This window comes from Heterocephalus glaber, unplaced genomic scaffold (assembly GCF_053883595.1).
Source record: "Heterocephalus glaber isolate CG9 unplaced genomic scaffold, H.glaber_assembly_v1.0 deba00001564, whole genome shotgun sequence".
NCBI lineage: Eukaryota > Metazoa > Chordata > Mammalia > Rodentia > Bathyergidae > Heterocephalus > Heterocephalus glaber.
This window is the reverse complement of record NW_028258351.1, coordinates 23049157-23065576: the sequence shown is the minus strand read 5'-3', so window position 1 is coordinate 23065576 and position 16420 is coordinate 23049157. Positions and strand designations below refer to the sequence as shown.

At 36.4% G+C, this 16420-nt stretch overlaps 1 protein-coding gene across 14 annotated transcripts in view; it reads right to left on the bottom strand.

The window, feature by feature from the left end:
* Dnah9 (dynein axonemal heavy chain 9) overlaps positions 1-16420 on the bottom strand; it is a 373887-nt gene that overhangs the window by 287515 nt on the left and 69952 nt on the right. For all 14 annotated transcript variants that reach the window (XR_002386940.2, XR_015443305.1, XR_015443304.1 and 11 more), the window contains 2 exons: positions 2153-2375; positions 1078-1244 (listed from right to left, as the gene is read on the bottom strand). Coding sequence is in view for 9 of the 14 variants with exons in the window: in XM_087192015.1 (XP_087048141.1) it covers positions 1078-1244; positions 2153-2375 (390 nt within the window). In the remaining 5 variants the exon portion in view is untranslated. The remainder of the gene's footprint in view (positions 1-1077; positions 1245-2152; positions 2376-16420) is intronic.

Here is a 16420-nt window from a genome sequence, read left to right as displayed (position 1 = left end):
TTTTTTGCCTATTCGAACTTCTCTTGAGTCATACCTAGTTAATTTCTCCACTTTTTAATTGAGTTCATTGTTTTATGAGTATTAATTTTTTGAGTTCTTTACTCTATATGTTTTCTTCCATTCAGTGTATTGTCTCTTCAGTCTGTTGTTTCCTTTGCTAGGAGCACCGTTTAAATTTGATGTAGTCTCATTTGCTGATTCTTGATATTCTTCCCCCTGCTTTTGGAGTACTGTTCAGGAAGTCTTTGCCTGTGCCTATGGTTTCAAGTGTTTCCCCTATGTTGTCTTCCCTAACCCTAATTCTACTTTGAGATTCCACCTTACCCCAATCAGAATATCAGAATGGTAGTCATCAAGAATGCAAAAAGCAGTGCTGGTGACAGTACAGGGAGCAGGAAGAGTGACCCTCCATTTTTGGTGGAATGTAAACTAGTACAACCACTGGGGAAGTCAGTATGGAGTTCCTCAAAAGACCAAACAGAAATACCATTTTTTTTTCAGAAATACCATTTTACGCAGCTATACTACCCCTGTACATGTTCCCCTCCAAAGTAAGATGGAATATTATAGTTATACATGTATGCCTATATTTATAACAGGACAATTCACAATAGTTAAGCTTTGGCAACAGCCTAGGTAGCCATCAACAAATGAATGTAGTATAAAGAAAATGTAGCATACACTTACAATGGAATATTACTCTGCCATAAAGAAAAATGACATCACGTCATTTACAGGAAAATGGATAGAACTAGAAATAATCATGTTAAATGTAATTGGCTAGGCTCAGAAGGTTAAACATTGCATGGTTTCTATTACATAAGAAATCAAATAAATAAATAAATAACAAACAAAGGAGAAATGAGAGGAAACCAGGAGGCAGACTTTTGGAGATGGGGAAGGGGATCAATGGGGCAGGGAGGATGGGTAATAGGATTGAAATTGATTAAGACATGTTAAATGTATGTGCCAACTTCCCCAAATAAAGCCCGCCATTGCATAATATTAACCTACAGTAATAAAACATCATAAAATTCAAAAAAGGAAAGGAGGTAGCAGAGGCTATGTGGTGCTCACCTGAAGGGAGCCTCTTTGTGGAATCGCTCCCAGAACTGCTGCTGCTCCACATCAAAGGCTGTGCACCTCTGGCGAAGGATGGTCACTTCATTCGCCTGCAGTGGGGCCACCTGCTGCCTCACAGTGACAGCCAGCTTCTTTATGTGGTTCCATTTCTCAGGTAGCTCCTGCAAAGGGGACCTCAGTACGATCAGACCCACAGCACTCCTTCCCTATATCCTGGGGCTGGCATCACTGAGATTCTATTGTCTGTGGTATGTGTAATCACACTTGTGGCTGGGAGGGAGGAGTGTCAAGTTTACTAGCTTTGAGATCTACCCAGAGGACTGATGACCATAACTGAGTGTGTCTAGGGTGGGTCATGGATGTATGGCCTTGGGTCTATATCTGGTCTCTGGCCTCTTCCTCTTTGGTATTATTCCCCTGCTCTGCATCCCTGCTACCACGAATTGATCCTTTCTGCCACATTTCTGCTTTGGATTCAGCTGACCATTGCCTGAATCCCCTTTAATAATGAGCCAAATTAAATGCTTCCTTCCTATTCTTTGTGGATATCAGGTAGTGTGTCCAGGCACTGGAAAGCCACTAACACAGTATTCTAATGTGGTGTTGTCATTAGCTCATTCTCCACAATGCTCCCTCTTCCTCAGGTTACAACTTGTACCTTCCAGGTATCTGCTCTCTCCAATCACCTACCTGCCACTCCACACTAGCTCTCTCTCCTTCAACCTCTAACCCAGCAACACTCATCTCTTCTATATTTTTCAGGAGTGCTTGGTTACCTTCTTGTACGTTCCACATTCTGTCTTAGACAATCTTAGCATCACACGAACCCTCTTATTTCCTCCAAACAAAAAATTGGCTATCTTTAATTCTGGGAGAAAAACCATCCATATTCATTATCTCATGTATTTATTGAGTTTCCAGAATGTTCTAGCCATTACCCATTAAAGTTCCAAAAGGTGAAGCTGAGTCATCAACAAGGTCTGTTTTTCATTCATTTCTATCCACCTCATCCCACAATGAAACCCTAAGACTTTTCTTCTGTTTTTTAAAAATACATAAATGCACTGACCTCCAGTTGCTTAAACACAGCTTCTGGCAATTCTTGGTCGTAGGTCTTCAGTAATTCAATGGTTTGCTTGAGGGGCTCAAACATTTCATTGGTGCTGCTCTGCCGTTCTTTAAGGGCTACAAGGTGTCCAATGATCTCAACCAATCCTTGGAAATCTCCTTGCTCAACTTTCTTGAGCAAGCCACATTCACTGCTTTTTATGAATGCTTCAAGGTCATCCAGGCTAATCAACACAAACAGAACATGAGGAGCCAGTCTCTGCCCCACTCCTCAAAAGGAGCATTTACTGATTTCCCTCACAATAATAGTTATGATTACAGAAAGCTCACCACATGCCTGGTACACCTTTGTGGACTCTTCATAGGCTACTCTCTGATTTTACGTGGCTTTCTTTACCAGTGGGAAGCTTATGAAAGACAAGGACTGAGGCCCATCTCATGAAGGAGGTGACTCAGGAGATATGCTGTCTAAATGCAATGTAGGATCTGGGACCACATAAAAGATATGAGTGGAACAACTGGTAAAACTGGAAAAAGGTCTGTAGATTAGTTACTGGTATTACTTCAACATTAACTTCTTGAGTTTGGTCATTGTACCATGGCTAGCAGTTGAGAAAGCTAGATTTAGCAGTTGGGAAAACTAGGCTTAGGGCAGAAAGGAACTCTTTGTACTATTTTTAACTTTTGTTAAGTCTGAAATGATTTTACAGTGACAAGTTCAAAAATAAGATTTTTAAAAAAATGCTCTGGCCTCTAAAGTTACACATATTTGAGTTCGATTTTGACACTTATTAAATACATGACCATGCCCAAGTCATTTAATTTATTTATCTACAGGATCAGAGGAAGCACGTATCTCACTATTTTGAGAGGTAAATAAGATTTATTATTTCATTCAACAAATATTTATTGAGCATCTATTATGAGCCCTAGAATGCCTCCAGGTCTTGAGGATGGAATGATAAGAAAGATAAACAAAGTCTTTATGGATGTGAAGCTTACTTTTTTGGAAAGAAAAGTAAGCAGAAGATAAATCAATGAAATAAACTGTATGGTTTCACACAGTAATGAGTGCTAATGAAAAAAATTAGGAAAATGAATACAGACTAAAGATATGTCTATGGCCAATAAAGGTCTTTGCATGAAGGTGATATGAAGAGAAAACTAAATAAGAGAAAGGTGTGAACCACAGAAAGAGGTGGGAGAGGAGGACTTTGAGTAGAAGAAATAGCATGAGCAAAGGTACTGTAGTTGAATTAAATTTGGTTTGAGGAAAAGGATAAAAGTCAGGGAGGCAGCAGCTTAAGGGAAATGGGAAAAAACATGGAGAGAGAAGTGGTAGAGTACTAATGAGGGGCCAAATAATATAGGGCTTTATTTCAGCCTTTTTAAAGAAAATCATGAGAGTAGTTCTCACTAAGTTACTAAGTTGTCCAGGGTGGGCTCCGATTTAAAATCCTCATACCTCAGCCTTCATGGTGATGGGCTTATAGGTTTGTACTCCTGTGCCTGGCTGAGAATAGCACTTAGCAGGAAGTGTTGTTGCTGAAGATAGTGGCACTAGTGGTGGTGGACAGGAGCCTGGAGGGCAGTTGGGGTCAATTAGGATTGTCCAGGTAACATCAGTGTTGCCTTTGACCTGGATGGTGGACCTGAGAAGTGGCCAGACTCAAGGTACTTCTGCATATAGAGGCAGTAGGGCTTGCATGAGAGGTGCGAAGAAATGAAAAAAATCAATTAACTCTTGACAACAGGGTAAATTATGGTGCCATTTGAAGATATGAGGAAGAACTGGGAAAGGCCAGGGGAGGGTTTTGTTTTGTTTTGTTTGAGATGTGGAGAAAAGGAGTATCTCAAACACTTCAGGTTTGTGGTGCCTAATGGATTTCCTAAAGGAAATATTTATTAGGCAGTTACATGTAAGTCTGGAGATCCTGGGAGATGGGGCTTAAAATATTAATTTGGTTGCTATTTATGTATAGATGTTTTAGCCTTACTTGTGCAGCACTGGAGAAGGAACTCAGGGCTTCAGGCATGCTAGGCATGAGCTCTATTACTGAGCTGCATTGCCAGCTTCACAGAAGCTTCTGAAGCACTGGCTGAAATTATCTGGAAAGTGCGTGTAGATAGAGAAGAAAGTCCAGGGTTCAGGCTTCAGGAATGTTAGTATTTTGAGGGTTAGGAGAAGAGAGGAGCCCAGCAAAAGAGATCAAGAAGGCTGAGCTATGGTTCCACTACCTGCTGTGCAAGCACAAGGTCCTGAGTTTGATCCCTGGTACCAAAAAAGAAAAGAAGGCTGAGCTAATGAGATGGAAGGAAAATAAGGAAAGTGAGGAATCCTGAAGGGCACATGAAGATGCTGTTTGGAAAAGAGGGAAGGTTAGCTGTGACAGATACTGCTGAAAAGTGAAAGTAAGATGAAGCTTGAAAATTACCACTGGATTCGACCATATGAAAATCACTGGTGACTTTGACCAGAATGGTTTCAGTGGAGTAGTACAGTAAAGCCTGAATGGAAAGTAAGTTAGAGAATGATGGGATTCTATTTCTAGCTCTATGGCAAACATGATAATGCAAGTGATTTTTCTGATAAAAAACTGAAATATTTAAGCAAATATATCAAAATCAATTAAAAATGTATCAGAAAGGTAACCTAAAGTTAAGGAATGTCCAAAGGGTGAAAATGTAATGAAAACAAAAACATGTGGAGCTATGCAAGACCTGAAGCTGCATTCACATCACAGTTTCAACTGAACCTCAGAGGCCCTGCACTTCTACTTTTGTTACTTTATCAACTGCAGAGAACAGATGATAAGCACACTACCCATTCACATTGAGGGCTATGGGAGGTTGCATGTAAAGTTGGGAAACCACTGAGTAAGAAAGAAACAAACATGCTGTGCAGAAGATGGCAGTCTGGAATCTTGCCTGTTCAGATTTTGGCACTAGAGAACTAAACAGGCAGGAATCCAAGTGCACCAGGCTTGGCAGAGCCCTTTGACAACTGGCAAAAACAAACGCAAATCTTTCTCCAAAGGGATCAACCAACTAGAATCCAGTCTTCAAAGGATTCTGGACAGGTAAAATTTCAGGGAATATGATTTTACAATAAACACCATAAAATACACAAGGAAAGAAGTCACCATGAGTGGGAGTTAGCAGAATGAATTGAGTTAGAACTGAAGATTTCAGATAGTGAAATTCAAATATAGAATACAAATTTGCAAAGTGTATCGTGTTGCAAAGATACAAAGTTTCTTGTTTTTGCTTAAGTACCTTGCTTCACTGTTTTTGTCCCACATAGCAAGAAAAAGTGGCTTCTCTATAGTTTCTTGAACATAAATTCAAGACTGACTAAAAAACTTCTTTCTTGTAAGCACGATATATCCATTTATACAGAAATTTTCTTCAAGTCAGTCTTTAGAGCCCAAATACATCTATATTATCTCAATAGGTCCTTGTCCCTGTTCCTGACCTAATTTGCCCTTTATGTTTGAACATGAATTCTGCATTGCATTAGGGAATCAAGAATATGGCAATTTCTGATGTTCTCTGAACACACTCAGAATCTGTGAGAGTGTGTAGTCCTTTGAACTAAAGGAAGGATTTGGAGAAGTGATGAAATTTACTGCTGTGGATAAAAACAGAATTAAGAAGAGAGTTAGGATTATTAATTCTAAATAGATGGTACAAAATACTTTTAAATCGACAAATCTAAAGTCTTAAATTCATCATCTGAAAAAGATTTTCAACATTTAAAAAATGATTAAATAAGAGGTTCGACGTGTCAGGAAAAAGAAAGTATAAATGCAAGCAAGAAAAATCTGCAAACAACCAAGTAGACCATGTAAAAGTGAAAAATAGTTTCAATTTCAATGAATGGGTTAAACTGGAAATTTAGACAAAGCTGAAAGAGGGAATTAGACTGCTTGCTGTATGATAGAGGTGGAAACATTGTCTAAATTGCACTGCAGAAAGGAAAAGAAAAAGAACTTCAAAGACACAGGGGACAATAAAAATAATTTTACGTAGGTATCATAAGAGCCCCAGAAGGACAAAATATAAATTATGGGCAAGAAGAAATATTGAAATGAGTCTGGCTAAGAATTTTCTTGAACCACTGAAAGGCAATAAATGCAATGCCAGGAAAGCCCAACAAATTCCAGGTAGAAACCCTCACATAGATACTTCAATGTGAAACTGTGCATTACCAAAGAAAAATAAAATATTAAAGTTAGTTTCAGAGCAAAGATATATTTTAATAGTAAATAAATAAATAGAAAATGTAAAGTTAGACAAATAGCTGATCATTCACCAGCAAAAATGGAAGCTAGGACACAGCAGAATAATATTTTCAATAATCAAAGAAATTTTATGTTTTCTTAGGATTCTCTTTTTTTTTTCTTTTATTGGTACATTTTAGGTATACAATACACTTACATTTCTCATTCAGAACTTGTATCTTTACATGATGTATCTTGGTTCTTATTTTTTTCCCATTCCCTGCCCTCCCTTAGAATTGTCTTTCACAAAACCACTTTTTTTTTTTTTTTTTTTTTTTTTGTACCTGGGATTGAACTTGGGTCCTTGCACTTGCAAGGCAGGCGGCAGAACCAGTGAGCTAAATCCCTGGCCCTCAAAACCACTTTTTTGAAGAACAAAGGGAAAATAAATACATTTTAGGAAAAGAAATAGTGAGAGGGTTCGGTCAGTAGAACCTTGCAAAGGGAGTTTCTAATGGATACACCTCAGTAACAGGTCTGTCATGTACAAAGATGTAATGAGAAAATAAACTGGAGAAATGTTGGTAAATCTAAGTAAACATTAAGCAAATGGGAGAGCTGAGAATGTAGACTATCTCTAGAGTGCTTGCCTAGCAGGCATGAGTTCCTGGACTCCATCCTCAGCACTGAAAAACAATTTAGATGTATAAATTTTTAAAATAAAGTATAATTTTGAGGGTTTAAATAAGTAATGGAGAGCAATCTAAGTTACTAGGAATGAAAGGATATGATTTCATGGATGAACAATACAGATGGAACCATTCTTGTACAGGTTTTAAGGAGAGTAAAACCATTGACAGATGGTTTATTTTTTAATTTTAAGGACACCTATTGAAGCAGCTGTTATAACCATTAGAACAAAGCCACATACATAGTTCTCAGACTAGCAGTGGGACAAAATGAAATAAGGAAAAGAAAATAAGACATTAAAAAAATTCAAACCAAGAGCAGGCAGGAGATGAAAACAACCACAAATAGAAAATACATGATAAAATGGCAGATTTAAATTCAAATATAGTAAATGTTAATGAACACAGCCCTCAGGTTAAAGGATATTGTTAAAGTGGATGAAAATGTTAGTTGTACACTGATTATTTTTTAAAAATCTCTTAATATAATGACACAGCAAGGTGTAAAGCCAAGGGATAAAAAGATGTATACCAAGCAAATAATACACAAAGGAAAATTGGTTTAGCTACATCAACACAAGACAAAACAGACTTTACTACAAGATATATAGCTAGAAATAAAGAAAATCTTTAATTTTTAACTAAAAGGGTTAGTTTTCATGAAAACATGAAAAGTCAAAATCGGTATGCCCATAAAACATAAAGATATGAAACAAAAAGTGACAGAATTGCAAGGAGAAATCAATAGTATACCATTAAAGTGGAAGATTTTATACAATTATATTGGTAATTTGTAAGCAGAATAAGAAAGCCCATAAGTATAGATTTGAATAGAATTAACAAGCTTGATCAAATTTACATGCACAGAACATTACAGTACAGAGTACATACTCTTTTCAATGTGCAGAGAATATTTATGAAAACTGACTATATTATAGTGCCTATAAAACAAAAGCCAACAAGTTTCAGAATCTTGGTATTACAGGTATCACATTCTCTGAACACAGTACAATTAAATTATAAATCAGTAACAGAAATATAACTAGAAAAACCTCATGCTTGAAAATTTAAAAAGTTATCAATAATTATAATGAATATTTAAAGTATTTAGAACTAGATTATAATGAAAATGTTATATACTAAAACTTGAGAGATGTGAATAATGTTAAATGTAGAAGGGAATTTAACTATTTAAATGCTAGTGTTCAAAAAGGTATAAAGGGCTCAAAATTAATAAGCAAACCATCTATCTTAAGTTAGCCAAAGAACAGAAAATAAATCCAAAGAAAGTAGTAAAAGAAAATAATAAACATAAAATTTGTATTATTAAGCTAAAAATAAACTATAATAAATAGGATCAATGAATTGATAAGATAGTTCTTTGTAAATCTCTGGCAAGAATAATTAAGAAAGAAAGGAGTTAAAAATGAATGGAAACAGGGGAATGGGAAAAAGTAAGAACCAAAATACATCATGTAAAGGTACAAGATCCCAATGATGAATGTAACTGTATTGTATACCTAAAATGTACCAATAAACTTAATGGAAAAAATGAATAGAAACAAAAAGGGAACATATCATACACTGCAAGATTAAACTAGTAAGGGATATTATAAATTTTATGACACTAATTTGATGCTTTTCATTCGATGGATATATTTCTAGGAAATATGACTTATTAAAAGTGACTGAGTAAGGAATGAAATATTAATATCCTTACAACCATTAAAAAAATTACAGCTTAAAATCTTTCCACAAAGAAAACTACAAGTTTAAATGACTCTCTATAAGATTTAAATCAAATTTTTAAGTATCAAAGAATTCCAATATTACACCAGCTCTTCCAGAGAATAAACAATAAGGATTATTTCCTAACTTGTTTTATGAAGCTAACAAAACCATGGAACCAAAATCAGACAAAGGCAGTCATAAAAAGCCACAGTGAAAGCCACAAATGTAGGTCCAGCAATGCTAAACAAAATATTTGCAAGCAAAATGGAACAGTGGATACATTGGAGAGGATAATATATCATGTTAATTGGTTTAATATTAGAAATCAAATTATAATGTTCACTACCTTAACATTTCAAGTAATTAGAATTTTTAAAGGAATTAGGAAAAGCACTTGATAGATACTTTACACACATTTATGCTCTTAATGAATTAGGAATAAAAGAAAACTTCTTTAATCAGATAAAGAGAATTCACAAAAATATCACCAAATATACTTAGAATAATAAGAAAGAGATAAATGCATAATGACTGAGAAGGAAAAAGTAAAAGCCATAAATTAGTAGATGATGACTATGTACATAACAAACCTTAAAGAATACACAGGTAAATTATTAGGATTAATGTTAACTTACAAGAATACTTGATACAAAATCAGTGTGCAAAATCAATTGTATTTCTATAGAAAATATGATTAAAAATACTTCATACTAAATACAAAAAATACTGAATCTTAAAGAAGACATGTAAATTATTTTAAAGTTAACAATTGCAAGACCTCATTGTCAGAAATGAAAAAGGCATAAATGGAGACATGACATATTCTTGAAGAGGAACACTAAATTCAATAAGGAGGATAGTTCTTCTCAAATTGATCTATAGTCAGTGTAAATGCAATCAAAATCCCAATAGTCTTTTTCTTCTATGAACTGATGAATAAAATTTATATTAAAAAGTAATGGCCAAGAATTGGCAAGACATTTTTAATGAAAATGAAGAAGGCAGGGACTTGCCCTGCCAGATATCAAGATTTATTACAAAGTTATCATAATTAGGATTTTTTCATATTTGTGCAGCATTAGGCAAGGGACTACTTAATGTGAAAGAGAACATTCTAGAACTTTTAGAAGAGAAATTGGGCAATATCATTAGGATCCCTAGGCAAAATATAAAGATTTATTTAACATGACAAAAGAGGAACAACATGAGGGAAAATATAGATATACTTTGCTATACTGAAATTAATTATTCATCAAAATGCCATGGTTCCTCAGTATTCAGGACTCCCTGTGAATACCAAAAAATCTGTGGATGCTTCAGGGCTTAAGCACATATTATTTGCATATAGCCTTCATACATCCCTCATATACTATACATCTCTAGATTATTTATAATTACCTAATACAATGCAAATGCTATGTAAATAGCAGTTATACTGTATTGTTTAGGGAATAGTGACAAGAAAAATGTCTGCATACATTCAGTACAAATTCAATTTTTAACAGATGTATTTTAGATCCAATGATTGTTGGTTGAATCTACAGATGTGGACCCCATGGGTACAGAGTTCCATCTGTATACCATAACTGGAGTGAGAAGGCAGAACACAAAGTGGGAGGCTATGTTTATAACACATACAACTAGAAAAAGTTTAGATACAGAATAAAGTAATTCCTAATTATTAGAAAGGAAAAAAATAAAGTGCAGTTGGAAAATGAGCAACAGATATGAATAGATACAGAAAAGGAAACACTCACCAAAAACATAAAAAGATAAGCCACCTTATTCATAATCAGAGGAATGCATAATATTTGCTTCAATGACCTCCTGTCAGACTCCCACTGGGGAGGCCAGTTGTCAATCCCAAGGGGTGGTGCCATGTTGCGACACAGGGACTTTCATGCATGGCTGACTCTGCCCTGAAGAGGGTTTGCCATTATACCAGTGCTCTTTCCATCCTCAGCTCTGCTCTCAGGCAGACACCCTAAAGGAACGCTTGCCCTGCACATGATGATAAGTGCATAAGACCACTTATAAGAACTGTGTTGACATTAGAAAACCCACCAGAAGCACTCCAATGTACATCAACCATTAAATGGGCAGACAAGTTTATATTCATCTAATGGGATATTTTACAGCAGTAAAAAGGTGAATGAGCTGTTGCTACACTTTCAACATGATGAATCACAAACATAATGCTGACCGAAAGAAACAAAGTAAAAATATATAGTATACATTATTGTTTCATTTTATTAAAGTTATAATGCAAGTTTCTATCTATCTATGTGTATGTATACATGTGTACACACACACACACACACACACACACACACACAAGCCATGAAGAAAACTCTGAGGATCATGTCACATCTAGGGCACCGATAACACTGTGCAGAGGGAGAGGGATTTTATTAGGGAAGAGCAAAGAAGAGAATCTTAAAATTTAGCAAATGTTCTGATGCAACTATTTGTTTTAAGATTTTTCCTTAAATTGTATATATGCTATATTCTATTATAAAACTTTTGTGGAAAGGAAATGGGAGGTAAAGAAATCAAGTATATAAATGCCTGTTGAGTATTTTACCATAAGGAGTGTATACAAAAAACCAGCATGACCCACATTTACTTGTCAGAACTATTCAGGGTTCAGCATTGAGCCTAATTATGTTTTTAGATGAGAATTGCAAAAATATATTCTGTTGTTCAATCTCTTTAGTCTCTTTTAGACTGAAACAGTTGTGTAGTATCTCCTTGAATTTTATGATTTGGATATTATAAAAATTTTGTATCAATAACTTTGTGTACTTTTGGTTCAACCTGCAGAGGTGAAAATATAAGCCACGTTTAAAAATGATACAATTGGAAGGATTTATGGGACTTATTGATTTTTCTTTTTAAATGTGGCAGATATGACAATATGTTCACATGCTATTGAGAGTTTAAAAAGGAAGAAAAAAATGTTGGATATAGGGAAGATTTAAGGCATGTTATTTGTTCAATTTCTATTCCCATAAAAAAATACCTGGGGCTTGGCACTTTATAAAGTAAAGAGGCTTATTTAGTGCATGATATTGCTGGCATCCTGTCAAGAGCAACCTGGCTATATCACGACATGGCAAAGAAGTAGAAATGCAACCAGTCACATGTACAAGGAGTCCAGTGTGTGGTGTGGCTTGCCTTATAACAACCTGCTCTGGTGAGAACTAATTCCCTTCATGAGACCAGCATTAACCCCTTGGAAAGGCAATGCTTTCATGACCTCAGACCTTCTAGTAGGTCCCACATCTTAAAGATTCTGCCTCTTCAGCACAACCACCCTTGGGACCAAACTTGTACCATGTGAACTTTCAAGGGATATACTCAAACCATATCCAAAACATATATAAACAGGAAGGAGGTGAGTCCTTGAGTAGGTAAAGGAAATTGGATTTACAAAAGCAGGTGTACCTTATTTTCTGCCACAGGTGAGGTAGTTGGGATATAGCTTCAAATGCAGGCAGGTTGGTAGCCTTGTTAATGAAGAGGTGAATTTTTTTTCTCATGATTGCTTCTAATTTTTCAGTGAAACAAGAAAGAAAGAAGGTAATGAAGGCAGAGAAGATGCTTGGAGTTTGAGGAGAGCCAAAAATTAGGAATCTAATTAATTGCACTGGGAAGCAACTAGGAAAACATGTAGGCTTACTTGAAATATACGCTCATAAATTTAATATGGGACTGGTTGGAAGAATGGTTTATTTTGCTAACAAAAACCTGAATTGCTCAATGCAGATGTGGAGCACTGATTTTATACAAAGTCAGGGATTTGCAAGGTGGGAACAGGAGGGAATGGGGAACTAATACAACAGACACTGAGAAGGTGATGGAATCAATGGATTGGAAATCCTGATGGGTCTGAATAATTCTGCACAGTGGGGGAGCCAAGTGAGTGAGCTGGAAAAATACCAGGTGTAGTCAGAAAACGCAAAGCTTGGGGCATGCCCAACAGCCACCAGCTTAGCTGCACAGGTCCCTGCAACAACAGCCCCCCTACCCCTGCCTCTGGCCTCTTGGCTGTGCAGCTACCTGGTTCCACACTACAGAGGCACAGGGGGACATAAAGGCCATTGTCCTGAGCTGCAGAAGTGAACAACAGAGAGAGGGCCTCTCTCAGGCTCCCTGATGAAAACTGAAGCCCACTGGAAAAGTGAAGAGAATCTCTGCAATAAAGGTACACCACACCACAGTGCTTGGTAAGTTGGAGGGATCATCACCTCCCATCGGAACCTGGACTATCTTCAGGGGAGAGGCAGCTGGAACCTGCAATAGAACCTTGCAGAGTTCAACCCTGGAGGAGGACAGGGAGCTCAACTTGGGATTTGCGGCCAGAAATCTGCCTGAATCTCGCGGGTCTGCTATCGGCATGCTGAGACTCATTGATTTATAACTGCTCACTGCTGCCCACATTGTCTATTGTGACAGCAGAGACACACCCTGAAGGGGGTCCTTCATTTTTATCTTTTATTTGTTATTTTCAAAATTACCACTATTTTTTTTGCTCTTATTTTTAATTTTTTTCTTCTTTTCTACTCTTTTAAAATTTTTATTTTTCCATTTTTTCTTCATTTTCTTCTCTCTCTCTCTCTCTCTCTCTCTCTCTCTCTCTCTCTCTCTCTCTCTCTCTCTTCCTCCCTCCCTCCCTCCATCCCTCCCTTGCTGTCCCACATTGTTCTTCATCTCCCCTTTGTGTTCCTGTTCTGGCCCTAATTTGTATTTCTTCTTTATTTTTCTTTTCTTCTCTTTCCTCCTCTTGCCTGTGCCCTCTGGCCTCACTGCTAACTTTCCCCTACCCTTCTACCTACCTATTCCTCCCTGCTCAACTCTTTCGAACTCCCCATCCTGAAGGGTGGTGCTATATTGAAGAGTTTATTCACTATAAACATATGTTGGGCTGGTCCTTGATTTTGATTTAATTCACACAGTTAAAGGTGATAGATTAATAACTACCACAAATTGTCATTTTCTAAGAGGCACTTGATGCTATTGTTTTGTTGATTGTATCACTTGGGCTAAGGTATTGTGATTGATCTAATCAGTTGTCCTTCCTGGTATAATGAAAATGAGATAGCCTCAGAGCTGTTAGAGACTCAAAACCTAAAGATCAGCTATATCTGGAAGACACCTCTGAGAAGCTATCATTCCATAAGGGTTCTAAATACAAGCAACAAAGATACTTACAATAAGCAAATTCAAAGTATCAACCCAGGAACTAAACCAAGGGCAGTACCAAAAACAAAAATGAGAAGACATTTAAGCAAGGCACAGACTCAGACCCACCCCACAAAAGGTCAATTCTGGGGGAAAAGAGGTGCAAAAGTCTGATAATAAACCACCTGGACACCCTGAACTGATAGCACAGGAAGCAAAAAAACAGAAGAATGAGGCTCTAGAAAAATTCAAAGCAGGAATAATCTCCCAGATAACTACAGAGATGGTGAGCAGGGTGAAAGACATGAGTAGAGGCTCTAGAACAGAAACAGATAAAAAAACAAATGAGCCCAGAAACATGCTGGAAGCCAGGAATGCCCAGCATAACAAAGAAATGGAAGCCATGATTACCCAACATAAGAAAGAAATGGAATCCACGAAACAGATTCAAACAGATATTCAGGAGATTAAAAACTCCATTGAAAGCATGCACAGCAGATTAAGGAAATGTGAAGGTAGAATATCAGATATAGAAGACAGGATTGAGGTTAAGGACCATGAAAACAGAGATTTCTTAAAAATAGTAAGGGAGCATGGGAAATCAATCCAGCAGCTGCTAGATGATGCAAAGAAGAATAACATAAGACTGATAGGAGTCCATGAAAAAATGGGAGAAAGTACAATTGACATAAAAAAAAACTGTTCGCAGAAGTAATAGAAAACTTCCCAGACAGAGGTGGAGAATTGGACATACAGATAAGTGAGGCATATAGAACTCCACCCAACCATGATCAAAAAAAATCTATACCTAGACATATAATAGTCAAGATCCCGGAAACCAAACAGAAGAACAAAATCCTACAGGCAGTTAGAGAAAAGAAACAAATCACCTACAAAGGAAAGCCCATCAGAATCACGGCAGACTTCTCAACACAAACCCTCAAATCAAGGAGAGCCTGGAGTGAAGTATTTCAAGCTCTAAAAGAAAATAACTTCCAACCTAGACTGTTGTATCCTGCAAAATTATCTTTCAAAATCAATGGAGAAATTAGATACTTCCATGACAAGGAAAACCTGAGAAATTTCATGAAAACCAATCCAGCACTCCAAACAATTCTAAGCAATATCCTAGAAAAAGACAATGATGATCACAACTCCATGAGGCCCAACAGAGGGAAGCCACCAGGCAAGGTAAGAAACTAAAGGGAAAGGGGGAAAAATAAGAAATAAAAGAGACAACAAAAGTAAAACATCATGACAAGGATAAGTCAATATCTATCAATTATAACTATCAATGTTAATGGCCTCAATTCACTAATCAAAAGAAATAGACTGACAGAATGGATTAAGAAGCAAAATCCAGCAATATGCTGTATACAAGAAACACACCTAACTCAAAAAGAAATTCATAGACTGAAAGTAAAAAGATGGAAAACAGTTCTCTATGTGACAGGAACCCAGAAAAAAGCAGGGGTAGCAATCTTATTTGCAGACAAAGTAGATTTCAAACCAAAACTAATTAAGAGAGACAAAGATGGTCACTATATCCTTGTGAAGGGAACAATCCAAGAGGAAGAGATGACAATCCTAAACATATATGCATCAAATACAAATGCCCCCAACTATACAAAACAAATATTAATGGACATGAAAAACCAAATAAGCATTAATAAAATAGGGGACCTCAATACCCCACTATCACAAATAGATCATCTAGACAAAAAATTTACAACGAAATTCTAGAACTGAACCAAGCTACTGAACAAATGGACTTAATAGATGTTTATAGAGTGTTACATCCCATAAAATCAGAATATACATTCTTTTCTGCTGTACATGGGTCATTCTCAAAAATAGACCACATGCTAGCTCATAGAACGTCTCTAAGTAAATGTAAAAGAATTGAAGTTACCCCCTGTATATTATCAGACCATAGTGGAATAAAATTGGAGATCACTAACATAAGAAACCGCAAAACTCCCACAAACATGGAAATTGAATGACCCTCCTGAACAACCAGTGGGTCACAGAGGAAATTAAAGAAGAAATTAGACAGTTTCTACAAGTAAATGACAAAGCCAGTACAACATACAGGAATTTATGGGACACAGTGACAGCAATTCTAAGTGGGAAATTCATAGCAGTGAATGCCCATATTAGGAAAACTGAGAGAACTCAAATAAATAATCTAATGCAGAACCTCAAGGTCCTAGAAAAAGAAGAGCATAACAAACCAAAAGCTCGTAAAAGAGAGGAAATTATATAAAGATCAGAACAGAAATCAATGCAATTGAGACTAAGAGAATGATACAAAAAATTAATGATTCAAAGAGTTGGTTTTTCAAAAGAATAAATAAAATTGATAAACCTTTAGTCAACCTTATCAAAAATAGGAAAGAAAAGGCTCAAATCTATGCAATTAAAGAATGAAAAAGGTGAAGT